Here is an 18,403-nt window from a genome sequence, read left to right as displayed (position 1 = left end):
GTCTTCCAGGTCACTTATCCGTTCTTCTGCCTCAGTTATTCTGCTATTGATTCCTTCTAGTGTATTTTTCATTTCAGTTATTGTGTTGTTCATCTCTGTTTGTTTGTTCTTTAATTCTTCTAGATCTTTGTTAAATATGTCTTGCATCTTCTTGATCTTTGCCTCCATTCGTTTTCCGAGGTCCTGGATTATCTTCACTACCATTATTATGAATTCTTTTTCTGGAAGGTTGCCTATCTCCATTTCATTTAGTTGTTTTTCTGGGGTTTTATCTTTTCCTTCACCTGGTACATAGCCCTCTGCTTTTTCATCTTGTCTATCTTTCTGTGAATGTGGTTTTTGTTCCACAGGCTGCAGGATTGTAGTTCTTATTACTTCTGCTGTCTGCCCTCTGGTGGATGAGGCTATCTAAGAGGCTTGTTCAAGCTTCCTGATGGGAGTGACTGGTGGTGGGTAGAGCTGGCTGTTGCTCTGGTGGGCAGAGCTCAGCAAAACTTTAATCCACTTGTCTGCTGAGGGGTGGGGCTGGATTCCCTCCCTGTTCCTTGTTTGGCCTGAGGTGACCCAACACTGGAGCCTACCCGGGCTCTTTGGTTGGGCTAATGGTGGACTCTGGGAGGGCTCACACCAAGGAGTATTTCCAGAATTTCTGCTGCCAGTGTCCTTGTCCTCACAGTGAGACACATTACCCCCTGCCTCTGCAGAAGACCCTCCAACACTAGCAGGTAGGTCTGATTCAGTCTCCTATGGGGTCACTGCTCCTTCCTCGGGGTTCCAGTGCACGCAGTACTTTGTTTGTGCCCTCCAAGTGTGGAGTCTCTGTTTCCCCCAATCCTGTCTAAGTCCTGCAATCAAATCCCGCTATGCTTCAAAGTCTGATTCTCTAGTAATTCCTCCTCCCATTGCCAGACCCCCAGGTTGGGAAGCCTGACATGGGGCTCAGGACCTTCACTCCAGTGGGTGGACTTCTGTGGTATAAGTGTTCTCCAGTTTGTGAGTCACCCACCCAGCAGTTATGGGATTTGATTTTATTGTGATTGTATCCCTCCTACTGTCTCATTGTGGCTTCTCCTTTGTCTTTGGATGTGGGGTATCTTTTTTGGTGAGTTCCAGTGTCTTCCTGTTGATGAGTTCAGCAGTTAGTTGTGATTCTGGTGCTCTTGCAAGAGGGAGTGAGCAAATGTCCTTCTACTCCACCATCTTGAACCAATCTCTCCTTGATTCTTCCTGATTTGATAAAAACTTCCTGATTTGATAACTGACAAAGATTTTTGACATACAAACTTTTCTTCCTTCAAATGGATTATAATTATTTTGTTGTTAATGCACATGCAATATAAATCATTAATAAATAAATTAAATACACATTTTTGAGCTCCTATGTTCCAAGAACTGTGTTAGTCACATACTTTCCTTATATCTGATTTAGAATATGGGAAAAAAAGCCATAAAGTTCACCAGCAATAACCAAAATAATTAAACACATGTAATGTGTTAATAAAAATAGTAAAAAACAAAAAAGAATCAAACAACAACAGTTTTAACCCTAATTGTTAGAGCTGTGCTTGTTGGGGTTGGAGGTATTTATTAATGAATTATGAGAACTAAACTCAGAGTGAAGGGCATCTAGTTATGGCAAAATCTCCCAGGCAGTAAGCAAACCAGACCTTATGCTTTATGCCCTATAGTCAGGCTGCTCTCTAAAACCTCTGCCACCACAATGTCAGAAAGTATTTGCAGGTATATTGTTTGCAGTAGGCATCACAGTGTCACACTTCCAAAGTTTTAATACTTTCCTAAAATGGAACAAAACTGCAGAAATGCAGCTGGGATATTTAAAGAGTGAACTTAACACAATTGCCAATATAAAAACTAAGTTCTTTACAATTAGTATGTTAATCCATGCTGAATGATGAAACTGGCTGCTCCAGAATAAACTGGACTGGACATGGAATTAGATAACTGCTCAAAGTGGAGTGAGCACAGTAAAGGTGGAATAGAAAATATGTGGGGCTGGGATTTCAGATATTTTTGGCAAAGGGTTTGATAAATATCCTAGAGAAGAAGAATTATGGATACAAACTATTCTGTAGTATTATGTATTATAGGTTATCAATAATCTATATATGTAAAATAAGTGTAGCAAAAGTGATCATCACCCCTCAGTAGTTGTTTTTCCTTTCTTCTATGCTAGGAGAGATTCTTGCTGCCCAGGATAAACCTTTCCTTGCAGTTAAGTGTGGCCATGTGACTAATTCTGGCCAATGGGATTTAAGCAGAAGTATCACGTGACAGCTGCTGGAAAACTTCCTTAAGATACCCCTGTCTTTGTCCCCTTTTCAGAGTTCCCTTCATCTGCTCCCTGGGGTACAGATACCACCATCTTGGACTGTGGTGTCAAGGGCCATACATTATGATGGCAGGGAGGTAAGCTGGGAGGAGCCTGGGTTTCTGGAGACTTCCCGGAATACAGCTGCAAAATCAACCTTGGGTTTTGCTTGTGTGAGTGAAAAGTTAACTTTATCTTACTTAAGCCACTGTTATGTGAGCTTTTCTCTCACTTTTAGCTGAACCTAATCCTAATTAATAAAATTTGTTCATGCATATTTACACAATTATTTGCTTATATATGTAGATCTTTCTATAGTGAATTATTTTTAATATTTATCTTTTGTTGACAGTTTTAAATGTTAAAAGAATGAACATATTTCTACTAGGTAAACCCAACCAATATTTGTGGTCAATATTAATTTAGAGAAAATAGACTAAGTCAGCAGTACGACACTATGACTAAGAAAAAATAACCCCTGAATCCTGTGCTCTAGGGAACCCCACAGATAGACACACATACACAAATACACACACACAGTTAAAGAACACACATAAGCTTGTGCCTTGCAGTCTTCTGCACTTAATGTAGCAGACTGTACCTGAGATCCTAAATGTTCGTTCCTCTGATTAACACTGTTCAGACTCTAAGCAAACATTTCTCCACACTCTTGCCCTCTGTCCTCAAAATAAAAGGCAACTCCTCTAAAATGTCATGAGTGTTTTTGAGTAGTGCTATTTCAGAGTGCTAGGAGGATCTAAGCCGCAGAATGTTTAGGTAAGAGGGGAAAAATACTTAGCACGAATTCAGCAGTTTCTTGCATTACAATGTTTCATGTCCCAGTTGTGGAAAGAGTCATTTTCTTGTTTCTCTTTCTGTTCCAAAGTGTAGCTCTGCAGGTCCTCACAAATGAGCATGGTATTTGCAACACTGCATATGGCACCTGGGGAACGTTGTGCTCTTTTAAAGAATTACAATTGTCTTAGATTTGTATAAGTGTCTTGACAATAATTCTTGTCTTATAACTAGATGTACGTTGAGCACTTCAATTGGAAATAATTTTATTTTATTAAAATATTTAACAAAATTTTAAATTAAATTTTACATTTATTTAAATAATTTTAAGTTCAATTTTTTTGTTTTTTTATTTATTACTCATTTATTTTATTGAAGTATAGTTGATGTACAATATTATATAAGTTACAGGTGTACAATATAAGGATTCACAATTCTTAAAGGTTATACTCCATTTATAGTTATTATAAACTATTGGTGATATTCCCCATATTGTACTTGTAGCTTATTTTAAACATAATAGTTTGTACTCACTTTCATAACGTGAAGGCTACTGTGAAAGTACAAAGGGATCATCTGGCTTGGTTAACACTTTATGCCAAACTTTAATGTTACATTTCAGGTGGAAATGGCTTCTCAGATAAGTGTGAGCCCTAAGCAGAAGCATCGGAGAATAGGATAAAGGGGAGGGGAAGTTTGATAAGGAGTTAAAGGATCACAAATGTTTAGGTCATATAATCTGCTTAAGACAGCTAAAGGCAAGATTGAAACTACTGGAATAGCTGTGGACACACAACAGGGCTGAAGGAGCAAGATGGGGAGAAAAAGGTCCAGAGGAGATATGGGCAGGGGAAAGACACTGGAATTTCCTCCACTTCACAGTTGAAAAGGATCTGGGGGATGATCTAGTTCTCTGTTTCTCATCTTTCCTGTCCCTTGTTCCTAAGGCATACTTGCCATCAGGAACAGTGGCTCATCAAGAGGGTCACTCTGAACACGTGCACCCCACATCATACTTTGTACCTTCTCTCCACACTCAACCCACAGACAGACATATCAGAATCTCAGGGAGGAAGTTGGGGATTCTAATGTCTGATAGGTCCCACTACTTTGAGAATCAATAAAGCTCATTTATTTTATAGATGGCAAAACCAAGGTGTAGGGACAAAAGATTTGCCAAAGCTTAGCCAAGTCATTTTTTGACGGTTGGTCTTCAAACTCAGAACTCTTGGCACTCAAGCTAGTATCATTCTGCTATAATCTCTACTCTCTAGTTGATTGAATATTGTGTAGACTATCAATTATTTATTAGCTCATTATTTTCCCAACATTATGTAGTTATTCATCACAACTTTTTAAATAGGCCACAGATAGGATTTGCATTTTTAATTTATAAGGTGCTCACTTACCCTCATAACTGCCTGAACTATTGATTGTATGAACTTAAGAGAAGCTTGATGAATTCATTGTTACTACCTTACCCACTTAGTAACAAGATTAATTTATTCAAAAATGTTTATTTGACAAATAGGGTGTGATAAAAACATGAGAAGCATCCTAGGAAATACTATATATGTAAACACAGGCTCTGTCCTTAAAAGGCTTGCATTTTTAGTGGTGAGACCTATATTCATGAAAATCTTTTAAGAAATCCTCCATAATTTGCCAAGAAGAATTTTATAGAATTTCCCATAAAATCTTATTAAAAAATATATGTGTATCATATTAGAATAGTTTATTACACTGAATTTTAATTGTTTGCTGTTTGCATCTCTCACCACATTAAAAAAAAAAGGAAGAAAGCAGAGGTTAACCATTGCTTAGCATAATGAGTATGCATATTAGTCATTGAACAATTATTTGTTGATTGAATATGCATGAATACATAATCATATGCTTTCTATATATGGTATGTGATACATGTATATAAAGTATACATCTAATTTTACATAATTTTTTTGTATATTTTTATAGTTTATGCCTTACGCATAAGATCAGACTCATTAGAACATAATGTTCTTTTCCATTTTATCAGTATGGATATTTCGCTTCAACAACTAAACGAATGCTTCTAAAATGTCAAGGTGCAAAATGATGCTATCAAACTTTGAAAACTAATGTTGAATACCAAATATTTTGCCTATACATGCTATATATCTATAAACACCAATTTATTCCTCCTACAAAGAAGACATACCCTATTACAGTAAGTGTTTTGCATAAATTATTACATTTTTATCCTCACAACAACCTTATGAGATAGGAAACAGTTATTCCTTCCATTTTACAAACGAGAAAACTAAAGTAAGTTAGCTGAGGTCACAAAGTTATTACATGGTGAAAGCAAGATATAAACAGAGAGGACAAACTCCAGAATCCATTCTTTCAGCCCTTAAGGTACACTGCTGGGATAGGTATACTATGTGCCCCTCCCAGGCCAAATCAGCAGCTGCCTGTTTTGTAAATAAAGTTCTATTGGAACTTTAAGTATTGTCTATGGCTTCTCTAGAGCTCCAGCAGCAGAGCTGAATACTTGTAATAGAGCCCATCTAGCCCTCTTAATTTAAAACACTCACTTAATTTAATCCCACTCACTATCTGATTCTTTACAGAAAAAAATTTGTCCGTCCTCTTATAATGTATCAAATATATCATTCAACTTTACAAATTAAATGAATAGTTGTGTCCTAAATTTTGAAATGTATGTTGTAATTAATATAGTATATGAAATGCACAGGAGTACCCCCCAGTTTTTATCATATTTCCGATTAGTATATAGGTAAAAATTCACCATAATTTGTTACATTTTCTATCATTTTGATCAGTGATTTGTAAGACACATTAGAACTATATTGTATTAACTCTTGCTAGACATTCTAAATGTTCAGAATTTGGTTCAGGGTGCATTGGAAATGTGTGGTTATTAGGATTAACATTTTAAGATGTGCTCTTCTTAAAGAGCTTGCAATATATTTATAGTTTTGAAATCTAATGAATGTTTGGTGGTGTTCTCTCAGGGTAATAACTTTTTATAGGTAATAACTTTAAATAAATTAAAAATTTTTTTTTCTTATCAAGTTTAAAATTCAATGTTTATTAATTAATATTGAATTTTTTCCATTTAATAGAAATTAATAAATTCTAGCATTATAAGAAATACAACTTTTTTGAAAGCATTTATAAAATAATTTAATTTTTGGATTTTTACACATACATTAATTTACATGATTAATAAACATATTCAAAGTTTTACACTTTGAATACAATTTCATTTCCTGTTAATTAACATTTTCAGTAGAACAAAAGATGTAATGATTTTGATTATAAGACAAGAATAGGGATATGCTTTCCTACTTAAGATCTTCAGGTAGTTGACGATCAGGGCTTTTTAGTTTTCTATATTTCTGTTTCCTCAAGTTCTCTTATTATGCTGTTTCTCACTGTTTACATTTAATAAATAATTCATTCTTAACTGTTCTTCTGTAATTGCATTCTCTCTCATTCATATAATGATAAGTAAATGTGAAATGATAAAATCAGAAAGATTATAGGTGAAAAAAGAGAGGCAAAATAATGGTGGAAAAAAATGAGAAAAGAATGAGGATAAAGGGGGTGGTGAGACCAGAAAGTTAAAAAATAGCTCCCCAGAACATGTTAATGAACAAAATAGAGAATAAGCAAGAAAGCTAATTGCATTATGGAATGGAGCCATGCAGAGTGAAGGCCTGGCAGGCAAGGCTTGTGCAGAGTCTTAACTGCTCTCTAGATTCTGTCGAATCACTTAACTACCTGGGCTTCTGTTCCCGACAAAATGTAAGGTTCTACTGGGTTTCAAAGGTCGGTTTTATTTCTAACATTTCACATTTGGGAGGACAGAACAGATATAAATGAGAATGACCATAGTATGTGAATTATAGTTGGTTTGCATTTATTAACCATAATTTCAGAAAACTGAGTATCTACCCAAGAATATATGAAAAGATAGAACATATCCATTGTAATATGACTTACTAACGTTGTTTAAAGACACATGGCCCAGTCTTTACTTTTCATGTATTAGGATCAGGATTTTGTATCTAGTTAAGTGTCTCCCATTACTGGGTCCCAAATATCCTTCTTACGTTTTACAACTAAGGACGTATGTAGTTATAAACAGGAACAGCTTATAACATAGTTTAAACATGAAGAGTATCAGGATATCTGAACTTGAGGGTAAATTTATGATCACTGATACAGTGAAAATCATATTTCACTGCCTCTTCCCTCTCCTGTTACTGCAAGACCAAACCCTCAATTCATAGTGGGAATGTCATACATACTCACAATCAGATTCACTCATCTGCCAATATGGTGTTTGGTGGTTTTGTTTTGTCTTCTTGCTCTGGTCTCCTTGGAGACATATCTCCCATTAAGGCCTCTACAGTTGATCCTCCAAACTGGATTAGTTTTCTCCATTGTATGTCTAGCCCTTGTACTTCTCTTGAGCACTTATTGAAATTAGAATGAAGTAATCATTTGTGTAATTATTTGTTTGATGCCCATCTTCTTCACTTGATCCTAACTCTTGGAGAGCTAAGGGCTGGGACCTTGTTTCCCTTGTGCTGTATCCCAGCACCTAGCACAGGACCAAGGAACATGAGTGCCTTGTTGCATTTCCAGGTCCCAGAGAAGAACACTGATTCTATCGGTTCCACTGCTGCTCATGCATTTTTCCAGGTGATGCTGTACTTGCTGATGTTCCCTTTCCGCCTGGCACTTTGCCGCCACCCTAGAGAACTCTCTACCCTGAGGCCTTCAGGTGCCACATTGATCCTTTGTTCTTAGGAGTCCTCTAGACTCTGAAGCAAATTAATTTTTCATTCCTCACACAAATGGGAAGAATACCTTTCAACTCCTTTTAATTTACATTTTGCACCCTGAATGTCCTTTTAGTAAAAATAGAGCTCTTTCCACTCTTATTTACAACAAAGTTTTACCCAGGACTCAGGTGAGAATTCTTTGGTAAAGAGAGAGAGTGTGTTGATTTGCATATGTGTGCATGCACGCATGTGAGTGTTCTCTAGGTAAGAGTAGTGCTGGATAAAGAACCAACTTAAGTGACAGACACAAACCTCCTTATTTAAAATTACCTCTGCATTTGGATTACGAAGTCTTTGTTTGAGGCCAGGCTTATATGTCTACCTCCTCTTACCATACAATGCTCCTCTATAAGTGGCTCTAGAAATCCCCACATGCTGAATGTGTCATGGACACATCTTACCTTCAGACTTGGATCACACTACATGTCTGCCAAGGGCAGAGGAGAGGGCACACCCAGCATTGCTGCTGCAATTCTGTGTAGCCTGTCAGCTTCATGCTATAACTTCATCATCAACAAACATTTGTTGACTATGCCATACCTTCGGTTCATTAGCTACTATGTGAAATTGATTTGAAAACAACATCTATATTATAATTTTAAAAATATTTAGTTGGGTGTTTATTTGTAAAACCTCCAGTAGCCAGGGATTAGAAAGCACAATCATCATAACCCCTATTCCAAACTACACAGCTACTCAACCCCTGTGACCCTGGACAGGCCTCAGACACTCTTCATTTTGGGTTGTTCTTGTGTTAAATGACAGTGAAGAACCGTAAGTTTTCTCAGTTCCCAAGTTTTATTCTAAATCTAAAACACAAGTCTATTATTTCTAAAATTGTATTCACATTATATTATATTCATTATAGATATTTTAAAATACATAGAAGTATAAAGAAGTAAATAAAAATGTTCAAAACTGTTATCATCTTGCTATTTTTCCCAGTTCCTTCCTTTATAGGATCAATGTACATCTTTTTATTCTGCTTTTCTCACTTCATATTTGAGACTATTTTCTCATATTAATAAATATTAATCAAGATCATTGTTTTTAATGGCCACACCCAAGAATAGATGTACCACAATTTATCTGATTAATATTTTTTTTTTTTTTTTTTTTTTTTTTTTTTAAAGATTTATTGATTGATTGATTGATTGATTGCTATGTTGGGTCTTCGTTTCTGTGCGAGGGCTTTCTCTAGTTGCGGCGAGCGGGGGCCACTCTTCATCGCGGTGCGCGGGCCTCTTCACTATCGCGGCCTCTCTTGTTGCGGAGCACAGGTTCCAGATGCGCAGGCTCAGTAATTGTGGCTCACGGGCCTAGTTGCTCCGCGGCATGTGGGATCTTCCCAGACCAGGGCTCGAACCCGTGTCCCCTGCATTAGCAGGCAGATTCTCAACCACTGCGCCACCAGGGAAGCCCTGATTAATATTTTATTGTTAGATATTTGTTCATTTTTTTTTTTTTTTGTTCATTTTTATATGAAAATCGATAGTGCCCAGGGGACCCCCTCACACATATACACACATACCCATACACATGCATTACATCTATCTATCACAGAATAGCATTAGTAATCCTACTTAACAACAGATCGTGAGATCTTCCTATGTACCAGGCTCTATGCTATGGGCTTTATAAGTACTATCTTACCTACGCCTCACCACAGTCCTTTGATATTAGTCATATTTCCAGTTTGTAAATGAAAAAACCGAGGGCCAGGAATTTCAATTAATTTGACCCTTGAACAACTTGGGGGTTAGGGGCACTGACCTTCTGCTCTTGGTTGTCCTTCGGTAGCCATGGTTCCTCCTTATCCACGGTTCCACATCCGATTCAACCAACGTAGATCGTGTAGTACTGTAGCATTTACTTTTGAAAAAAGAGCTGTGTATCAGCGGAGCTGAGCAGTTCAGACTCCTTGTGTTGTTCAAAGGCCAACTGTAATAGTCACAAAGTCACAGAGTTAGTAAGCTTTGAGATGCAAGTCCAGGAGGTTACATACGAGAGACGGATCTCTTAAAAACTATGTCCTACAGTATCCCTGTAAATCCGTACATACTAATTTTTCTAGAATAAATTCTTAGAAGTTATAAAGGAAAACCTCAAGGTTTTCATACTATTTGGTAAGTGCTCTAGAAAGCAGAGTCTAGATTCATAGACACCTTAGGAAACTAAACAGCACTGTTAGACTTCAAACAGGAGTTCTATTTAAAAGTTCATAGGTGAATAATGAAGGGGAAAGGGATAGGGAAATGAAAGAGGAAACAAAAAAAGAGAAAAAAGATGACTAGCATGGACACATATCCCAGAAAATGAGAACTGTCAACTAGAATATAAGAAACAAAATTTCCAAGATCAGCCTTCTAATATTCTTCTTCCCTTTTTCACCAGCAAATTTCTGTCAACACTGTGTAAGTAATTCCTCAGTTCTAGAACTCTCTTCTTGTTTAGTTGAAACCAAGGAGAAAATATAAAGATCAGTAGAAGGTAATCAAATAAGAAAATTAAGATTAGGAGATGACCAATGGATACAAGACACCTAACAAAATAATCCCTGTCATTTTAAACAAAGGTCTTATTACTTTTTCTTTCTTTTATTTTTTTTTTTGTTTAAATAATTACCTACCCACTTCAGTGACGTTTATTTTACCTCTTCATAGAAAAACTCAGGATAAAATTTTTTTTTTTTTTTTAAATCCTCTTCGGATTTCTTTTTTTTTTTTTTTATCAGTCTAACAGGAGTGAGTGATATCTCATTGTTGTTTTTTAATTTGCATTTCTCTGATTATTAATGAGGCTGAACATCTTTTTTTTTTTTAATTTATTTATTTATGGCTGTGTTGGGTCTTCGTCTTTGCGTGAGGGCTTTCTCCAGTTGCGGCAAGCGGAGGCCACTCTTAATAGCGGCGCGTGGGCCTCTCACCATCGCGGCCTCCCCCATTGCGGAGCACAGGCTCCAGACGCGCAGGCTCAGCAATTGTGGCCCACGGGCCCAGTTGCTCCGCGGCATGTGGGATCCTCCCAGACCAGGGCTCGAACCCGTGTCCCCTGCATTGGCAGGCAGACTCTCAACCACTGCGCCACCAGGGAAGCCCCCAGGATAAAATTTTTAAAAAGAAGGCATTCTTAGAAAAGTGAGAAGAAAACACACTTTAAAAGCATTCCACACTGTCTAAAAGAGAGAAATTTGATAAAAACTCAAAGGTAAAATCTGTATATTGTGATTAGTGGGTGGTAGTTAATTAAGTCCAGATTGTTCTCATGAACAAGGTCCCACACAAACTTATTCCACACCTTGGGTGCAGAGACCCTTTGTGGCAACTCTGAAAAGTTTATGTTAATGTATTGAGACTTTTAGTTGAAGGAAGCCCAGTTTCTTATTAAGCATTTAAAATATTAGCAATTTAACACCAACTATTAAGCTGGTGTAATGCTATAGGATAAGTAGATTGTCATTTTGGAACCTTGAAGAACCCCTTGGGGAGGCAACAAAGCCTTGAAAGGATGTGCCTGAAGAATAGTTAGGGGGCCAGGTGCCATTGTTTGATTGCCACTGGGCATTTGTTCTCAAAGTTTAGGGAAAAAGCAGAACCAGCCAAGAGCTTCGAAAACCTTGGGTTGCGGGAGAGATAGAGAAGAAACGGGGTTACTGGCAAGGGAAAGCCACTTTCTGGGAAACAAGAGAAACCTTTAAAAGAGTTTATTTAGTTCTGCTGTGGGAGATATAAAAAGACTTCTATTCCTCATGTCCTTATGGAACCTTGAGAAAAAGAACTGCCTCTTTTGAATGCATATCAAATTGAATCTGGTTTTAGAACTGTTCTGAAGTGCAAAGCCACCTTTAAGATGGTTGTCGAGAAAAGAGAAATTGTCTACTAGGGCCGGTCACATCTGGGTTACATAAGTCTCCTACAGTTTAGTTTATCTCCATTTCAGCCATGGTGGAAACTTTAAATATGCTGACTGTGCACAGCTTGCCTGGCTGGATTTGCAATAATAGGAACTAATTAGAGGCAGCATTACAAAAATAACTTCTGTGTTTACTTTATTATAGGTAATAATTTTGATTTCTTGAATTCTTTCAGCTTTTTCAAGGCACAGGTTTTCTATAACATATTCTTTCAGCAAACCCATAATAATTTAATGTATTCCGGCCCTAATGGTTAAAATGTCAAACTATTTCCCTTTCGAGAAAAAAAGTTTAATGTGTCCTAAGTTGAACTGTGGAAGATGCATTTCCCATTTTGTCCTACTTGAGACAAGTTTAAATTTTTATTTTCATCCTTCTGGATAATCAGACTTTTCATGGCTCTCCAAACACAAAGATAAGAAACTTTCTAGTCATTTTACGTACTCTCCATCCTAAAGTCATATTTTTGGATGCATTTTATTTGCTTCAGTAATGGAAATCAAATAGTTGTGACTTAACTAACATAATTTCGTAGAAAAGCATTATTTCATGGTTTGACATCTTTGCAGGGATTTTCAAATATTTTCTTTAAAGCTTTGAACCAGTCATGTTCATCATTGTTTCAAAACAATGAGTATGACACAGCAACTGAAATTTTATATATGTGCAAAAATGTCTATCTCGTTATAATTTCACTATGTAAGTTTTTCAAGGAACAGAGAGTGCTGAGGAGGCATCAAGTTAGATGAAGCCTGAGAACTGATCCCCCACTGGGTAGTGAGGAGAACACTGGGACCTTTAAGAAGAGGTGTTGTACTGGAGTGGTGAGGTGATGCCTGATTGGAGAAAGTGCCAAAATCAGTAGGATGAAGCGACAGTAAGTAAAGACAAGGTGAGGAGTTATGCCATAAAGAGGAGCAGAGAAGGAGTCTGGGTCTGTGAGATCAAGGGAAGGTGTTTATGAAGGTGAGCGACCTTGAAACATGCTGATTTTATGGTGGGCGAGACAGATGACATTCACCTGGATCACAGGCGGTTCCAGTTACCTCCATCATGATTCATCAGTGCTCATGCCTGACATTGAGATTATTTGAATATCAACCCCACCGATGCAAATCTAACAGAGAGGGAAAGCTTAGTGACAGAGGAGACAGGGGAGTTAATTCAGCATCAAAGTCCTTGAGTGGGTGAGAGGCTAGTGAAGAAATGGAAAGGCTGGCCTTTTATGCCAGCATGGCCAGGTCCATCATTTTGCCAGCAGGGAAGACAGTGACAGGCACAGATATAGGGACATGGGAAGATGGGTGATGGGAAGATGAGAAGTTTCCCTCTGGTTGCTCTTGATTTTCAAGCAGAGAATTAAGCTAGTCCAGGTCATCAGCTGACTGTGGTGAGGGGACGAGGTGCTGGAGGTCTGAGGAGGGAGGAGAAGGCGGCAGAAGAAGCAGTATCCTCAGGAAGCACCCTGGCTTCTGTTAGAGCAGGAAGAGGGAAACGTTCAAAGAAGCAGATAAGTACACAGGAGATTTTGTGATAACAGACTGTGAGTTCCAAAGGAGCAGTAGAGGGTCTAGGGCAGTGCTGCTTTTGTTGTTGTTGTTTTAATTTTTATTTTGGGTTGACGTATAGTTGATTTACAATGCTGTGTTAGTTTCAAGTGATTCAATTATACGTATACATATATCTATCTTTTTTCAGATTCTTTTCCAGGGCAGTGGTTTTCAACACTGGCTACCTTTTAGAATCCACTGGAGACGAAAAATACACCAGTTCCTGGGCCGCTTGCTAGATATATTGAATGTTGGGTTGAATCCAGGTATTACATTTTTTTAAAAGCTCTTCATCCTAATTCTATGTGCCATCAGAGCTGGGACCTGGCTGAGGGGCCAGCAGTGTCCTAGGAGCATGAATGGATTAGGAGAAGGCAGAGGAGGGAGGGATGGCCTGTGGCACCCAGACCTCCTGATGGGAGAGAAGTAGATGAAGGCAATGGAATGATGAGATGTAGGCGATGTAATGAGGAGATGCTCTTAATGAATGAACCTAGAGCATCCAAGCTCTAGGTATTTATAGGTTTTAAAGCAAAATAGTCATAGACTTTCATAGCCCCCTCCTTTCTAAGCTTCCATTTTTTTAAATAAGAAAAATACATAAGAAGCCCCAACAATTATGTAATCCCTGATAAATATTTTTTCTTCCAAAATTGGTTGTCTCATTGGTAGGTACTTAATGACACATGTTTTATTCTACTCATTTTTGATATTTTTGTAAACCAAGAATACCATTTTATCCTATTAGGATAAAGAAAATAGATATGATTCATTTAAATTTGCTCCCATTTCCTCAATGTAAATGAAATGTCTATATAAAAAAGCATATTGGTTTGCAAATAAAATGTCCTATAATAATATCTGTTTTAAAATTAGATCTGTCTTGGGAATTCCCTGGTGGTCCAGAGGTTAGGATTCGGTGCATTCACTGCCGAGGGCCTGGGTTGGATCCCTGGTCAGGGAACTAAGATCCCACAAGCCGCACGGCGCAATTAGGTCTGTCTCAAAGCTTCTCTTACAATTAGATCCTCATCAACTTCAGTGGACTCATCAGAGCTGTGAATGAGGACAGAGCAGCAGTTCAAGAGTCTCCCAAACAGACAACCAAGGGAGGAAAATCAAAAGGCCGTACATGTGGACACTTGGGCTTCTCTAGCATCTGTCCTGAATTTCTAGAGGGAAATCATTTTTGTTTTTGTTGCTATTATTGAGATTTTTCTTTGCATTTTGAGAAAAGTAATCCCCTTTTGTCCTTTCCTTTACTCCCCTCCCGTCCTCTCCTTCCTCCCTCCCTCCCTCCCTCCTTCCCTCTTCCTTCCTTCCTTCCTTCCTTCCTTCCTTCCTTCCTTCCTTCCTCCTTTCCTCCTTCCGCTTCCGGATGGTCCATCCTCGGTGAGAGACAGGGTGACCTGCACCATGGACAGTAACACGATTTCTTCACCCCCTCACTGTTTGAGTCTTTCCGCTACACATAATTCTGGGGAGAGCAGGGATTTCATTTTGTACCCTTCATGGATCACAGTCCTGACACACAGCACTGTCTCACAATATAAGAAAAATTAGTTGGTTGAATGAATAAGGGAATGAATGCCCACCTCTGATCTTGATTCAGAAGCAGCCTTCAAAATAGATAGATAGTTAACGCTCTACCCTGGCCAAACCCAAGTTTTACTTGTCTCAAAAAGCCTTTAACTTTTATCTTACCTTCATTTGAACTTCTTTAAGGTGCTTTATAATAGAGTTGATGCTTCCAATGTGCATGGAGTTAATCCCAGCCTTTCCAGAGATGCATCAGCTCTCAAGACAATGAAGCCCTATTTCAGTGAATGGCTTTGTCTACTGTGCTAGCAGCCCTCACCCTTAAAACAAATCAATGCTCCTCTAAAGAGGGAGAATACTATTTTTCACTGTTAGTCAGGTATATGCATCACTGACCTGAACATCCTCCTGACTAGAGGTTGGTTATAAATGATGACAACTCCTTACAGAAGTGCAGTGAAGCAGCAGGAGGGGAGGGGCTTGTCTCTGCAGCAGTTTTCAGCAGGACATTTCTTCACCATGTTCCAAACTGGCCACCCCACTTCCCCAAATCCCTGCGTTTAAAACAGCTGAAAGTGAAAGTTAAAAAAGACATAAATATTTTTTAAAAATTTTATTGAAGTACAGTTGATTTACAATGCTGTGTTAGATTCAGTTATATATATACATATATATATTCTTTTTTGTATTCTTTTCCATTATGGTTTATCACAGGACATTGAATGTGTTCCCTGTGCTGTACAGTAGGACCTTGTTGTTCATCCATCCTAGATATAATAGTTTGCATCTGCTAATCCCAGACTCCCAATCCTCCCCTCCCTCACTCCTCTCTCCCTTGGCAACCACAAGTCTGTTCTCTATGTCTGTGAGTTTGTTTCTGTTTTGTAGATATGTTCATTTGTGTCGTATTTTAGATTCCACATATAAGTGATATCATATGGTATTTGTCTTTCTCTTTCTGACTTACTTCACTTAGTATGATAATCTCTAGGTCCACCCCTGTTCCTGCAAATGGCATTATTTCATTCTAAAAAAACATAAATCTTTCTTCCCTCAAGACCGCTTGACTCTCTCTGGGCGGATGAGAGGCGAGCCCAGCTCCAGCACAGAGACTGTGGAATAAGTCAGGAATGTGCCTGACACTGGTGTTCAGACTGAGTCCAGGTCCCTCTGGATTTGTGCTCATGGCCAAGAAGAAGTAGACAATATTCCAAGCAGATAGCTGCCTGGGAATAAAATGCCACCTGTCACAAGTTAAGCAAAAATGCATCTCTCATCTGTCCTTGAAATACATTACTATAGCACAAGTCAGGAAACACACAAGAGTTACTTTGATTATGAACCCAAGAGAATTTCAACAAGGCCTTTACCACAGTAATGGGATTTATTTTTCCTGAAGCAGAAGGAGTATACTGAACGAAAATATACTTTTTTGGGCAATGAGGAGAGCATTTAAGGATCAAGAATATTATAACCATATGCCTTTTGGCCAAAATTTTATAGTTGATGTGTTGGAGTGAAACCCTAAGGCTGTACCAATCAATCCCCAAAGTCACAAAATAAATAAAAAGAAGCATTCTTTTATTAAACTTTTATAATTGAGAATTTTAACAAGAATGGACAAAGCTTTGAAAGCCAAGCTTCACATGATTTTTAAAACTTAATTGATGCCTATTTAGCTCTTTGTCTAATTGTAAAATATAACCAATCTATATACAAGGAAAATCTGAACAAAATCATTACCATCTGTGTTTAATGTTTAGAAAGTTGTTTTTCCCTTTATATTTAATTCAGGTTTACAACCTCAAAGATTATTCATTATGAATTTTACCTTTAATGTATTCTTCAGAATTGTGCACCTGTGATACCTAATAAATTTATGCACAATAATAACGCTTAACAATTATATGAAGCTTTTCATCTTCAAAGCATATTATGCACATTAGGAAATTCATCATCTCAACACTGTATGAGGAAGGTAAATATTGTTATCTCCATTTTACAGATAGAGAAACTTAAAGAGACAAGTCATCCATAGGCGTAATTAGAAGGGAGCTTTAACTTTGTGTATGGGGTAGGGTTATGCAATATTTATATTCTATTTCTAAATTTATAAAACTGAGAGCAACTAGCTCTCAAATAGCAAACTATTATCTTGAAATTTTTCTATACCTGAGTCCCTACCCTTGCCCCAAATGCACACACGTATTCTCCAAATATGGTGTAAAGTTTAAAAATAAATTAGAGATAATTTATCTATATACCAACTCAACTTCCTCATAGTTTTTAAGCAGGTTCTATACTGTAAAAAAAAAAAAAAAAAAAAAATTACTCACTATACTTAGTGGTAAGAGGCCTGACTTGTGCCTTGCTTCTTGCACTTAACCTATCAAATTGTTAAGAATTTTCTTCTTCACGAGTTTTTATGGAAAACTGAGGATTCTTATGTTTTAAGAGGTTGTCTATTGAGACCCATTCCCAATGCAATGATTTGTATTGAGTAACTTCAACATTCATGGCACTATGCAGCTATTTATACATTCTGTTTTAGTTTCAATATTTTTTAAAGCATGTAAACGCAGCTGTTTTCCAGGCATGTCTGCTTATCAGCATGTGTCATTCATGTTCACAATGATACTGAATCCATTGTTATGACACTAACACGAATTTACAGAAGATGCCATGACCTGTTGAAATGGTTGTGTTGAGAAACATGGCCTTGGAGCCCAAATTAACATTTAATTGCAAGAAAAGATCACCACTGTCTTAGGAACGAACTCCAGTAAAGAGATTCATGTGCAGGTTTTATCAGAGACTGTTCATCAGAGGGAAAAATACCTATGAGGGAGCAAAGGAAACAGGATTGGGTTGAAGGAGAAGCTGGAATGTAATGCAGTAACAGTAGAGACTAAGGGGTGACTTGAAGCTGGGATGGACCTTTAATATTGTTCCAATGCTGGGCAAGGACGCTGGGTCTTGTATCCCCGAATCAATCAGTCATAGGATTCTGGATGTCCCTGTGGCAGAAGCATAATCTGGGTAACGCAACTTCCTTCAGCCAGAGGGAAACTTCCAGAGAGGAAATCAATGCTGAGCTATCAGTGGCCAACAACACCCTCTACACTAATGCATTAGGTATCAAGGTAAGAAGCAACCTTTGCTCTGATTCCCTAGCCCAGAGATAAAGCCTGGGATCCAGTAACACTCTCATGATGTCTGTGTCAATGCAGCCTTTAAAGTTGGCTGATAAGAGAAGGTGTGAAAAGATTGGGAGGGTGGACACCCAGAATATATACAGCACACAGGGGAACACGCGTCTACACAAAATGATTGCTAAATCTCTCTCCTCAACACACTGGGAAGACACAGTTAATTTACTGGCCAAAGGAACCATGACCAAGACGTTGATCCCAAAGGA

The 18,403-nt window shown here is 37.9% G+C and overlaps 1 protein-coding gene across 3 annotated transcripts in view; it reads right to left on the bottom strand.

Moving 5' to 3' along the window:
• Positions 1-18,403, bottom strand: part of LOC309666647 (uncharacterized protein) — a 613,160-nt gene that overhangs the window by 156,685 nt on the left and 438,072 nt on the right. For all 3 annotated transcript variants that reach the window (XR_014267188.1, XM_082474305.1, XM_082474304.1), the window contains one exon: positions 9,757-9,924. Coding sequence is in view for 2 of the 3 variants with exons in the window: in XM_082474305.1 (XP_082330431.1) it covers positions 9,757-9,924 (168 nt within the window). In the remaining variant the exon portion in view is untranslated. The remainder of the gene's footprint in view (positions 1-9,756; positions 9,925-18,403) is intronic.

Source organism: Balaenoptera physalus, assembly GCF_965194825.1.
Source record: "Balaenoptera physalus genome assembly, chromosome: 9".
Lineage (NCBI taxonomy): Eukaryota > Metazoa > Chordata > Mammalia > Artiodactyla > Balaenopteridae > Balaenoptera > Balaenoptera physalus.
The sequence above is the reverse complement of the archived record's forward strand: the minus strand, read 5'-3'. Positions and strand labels throughout refer to the sequence as shown.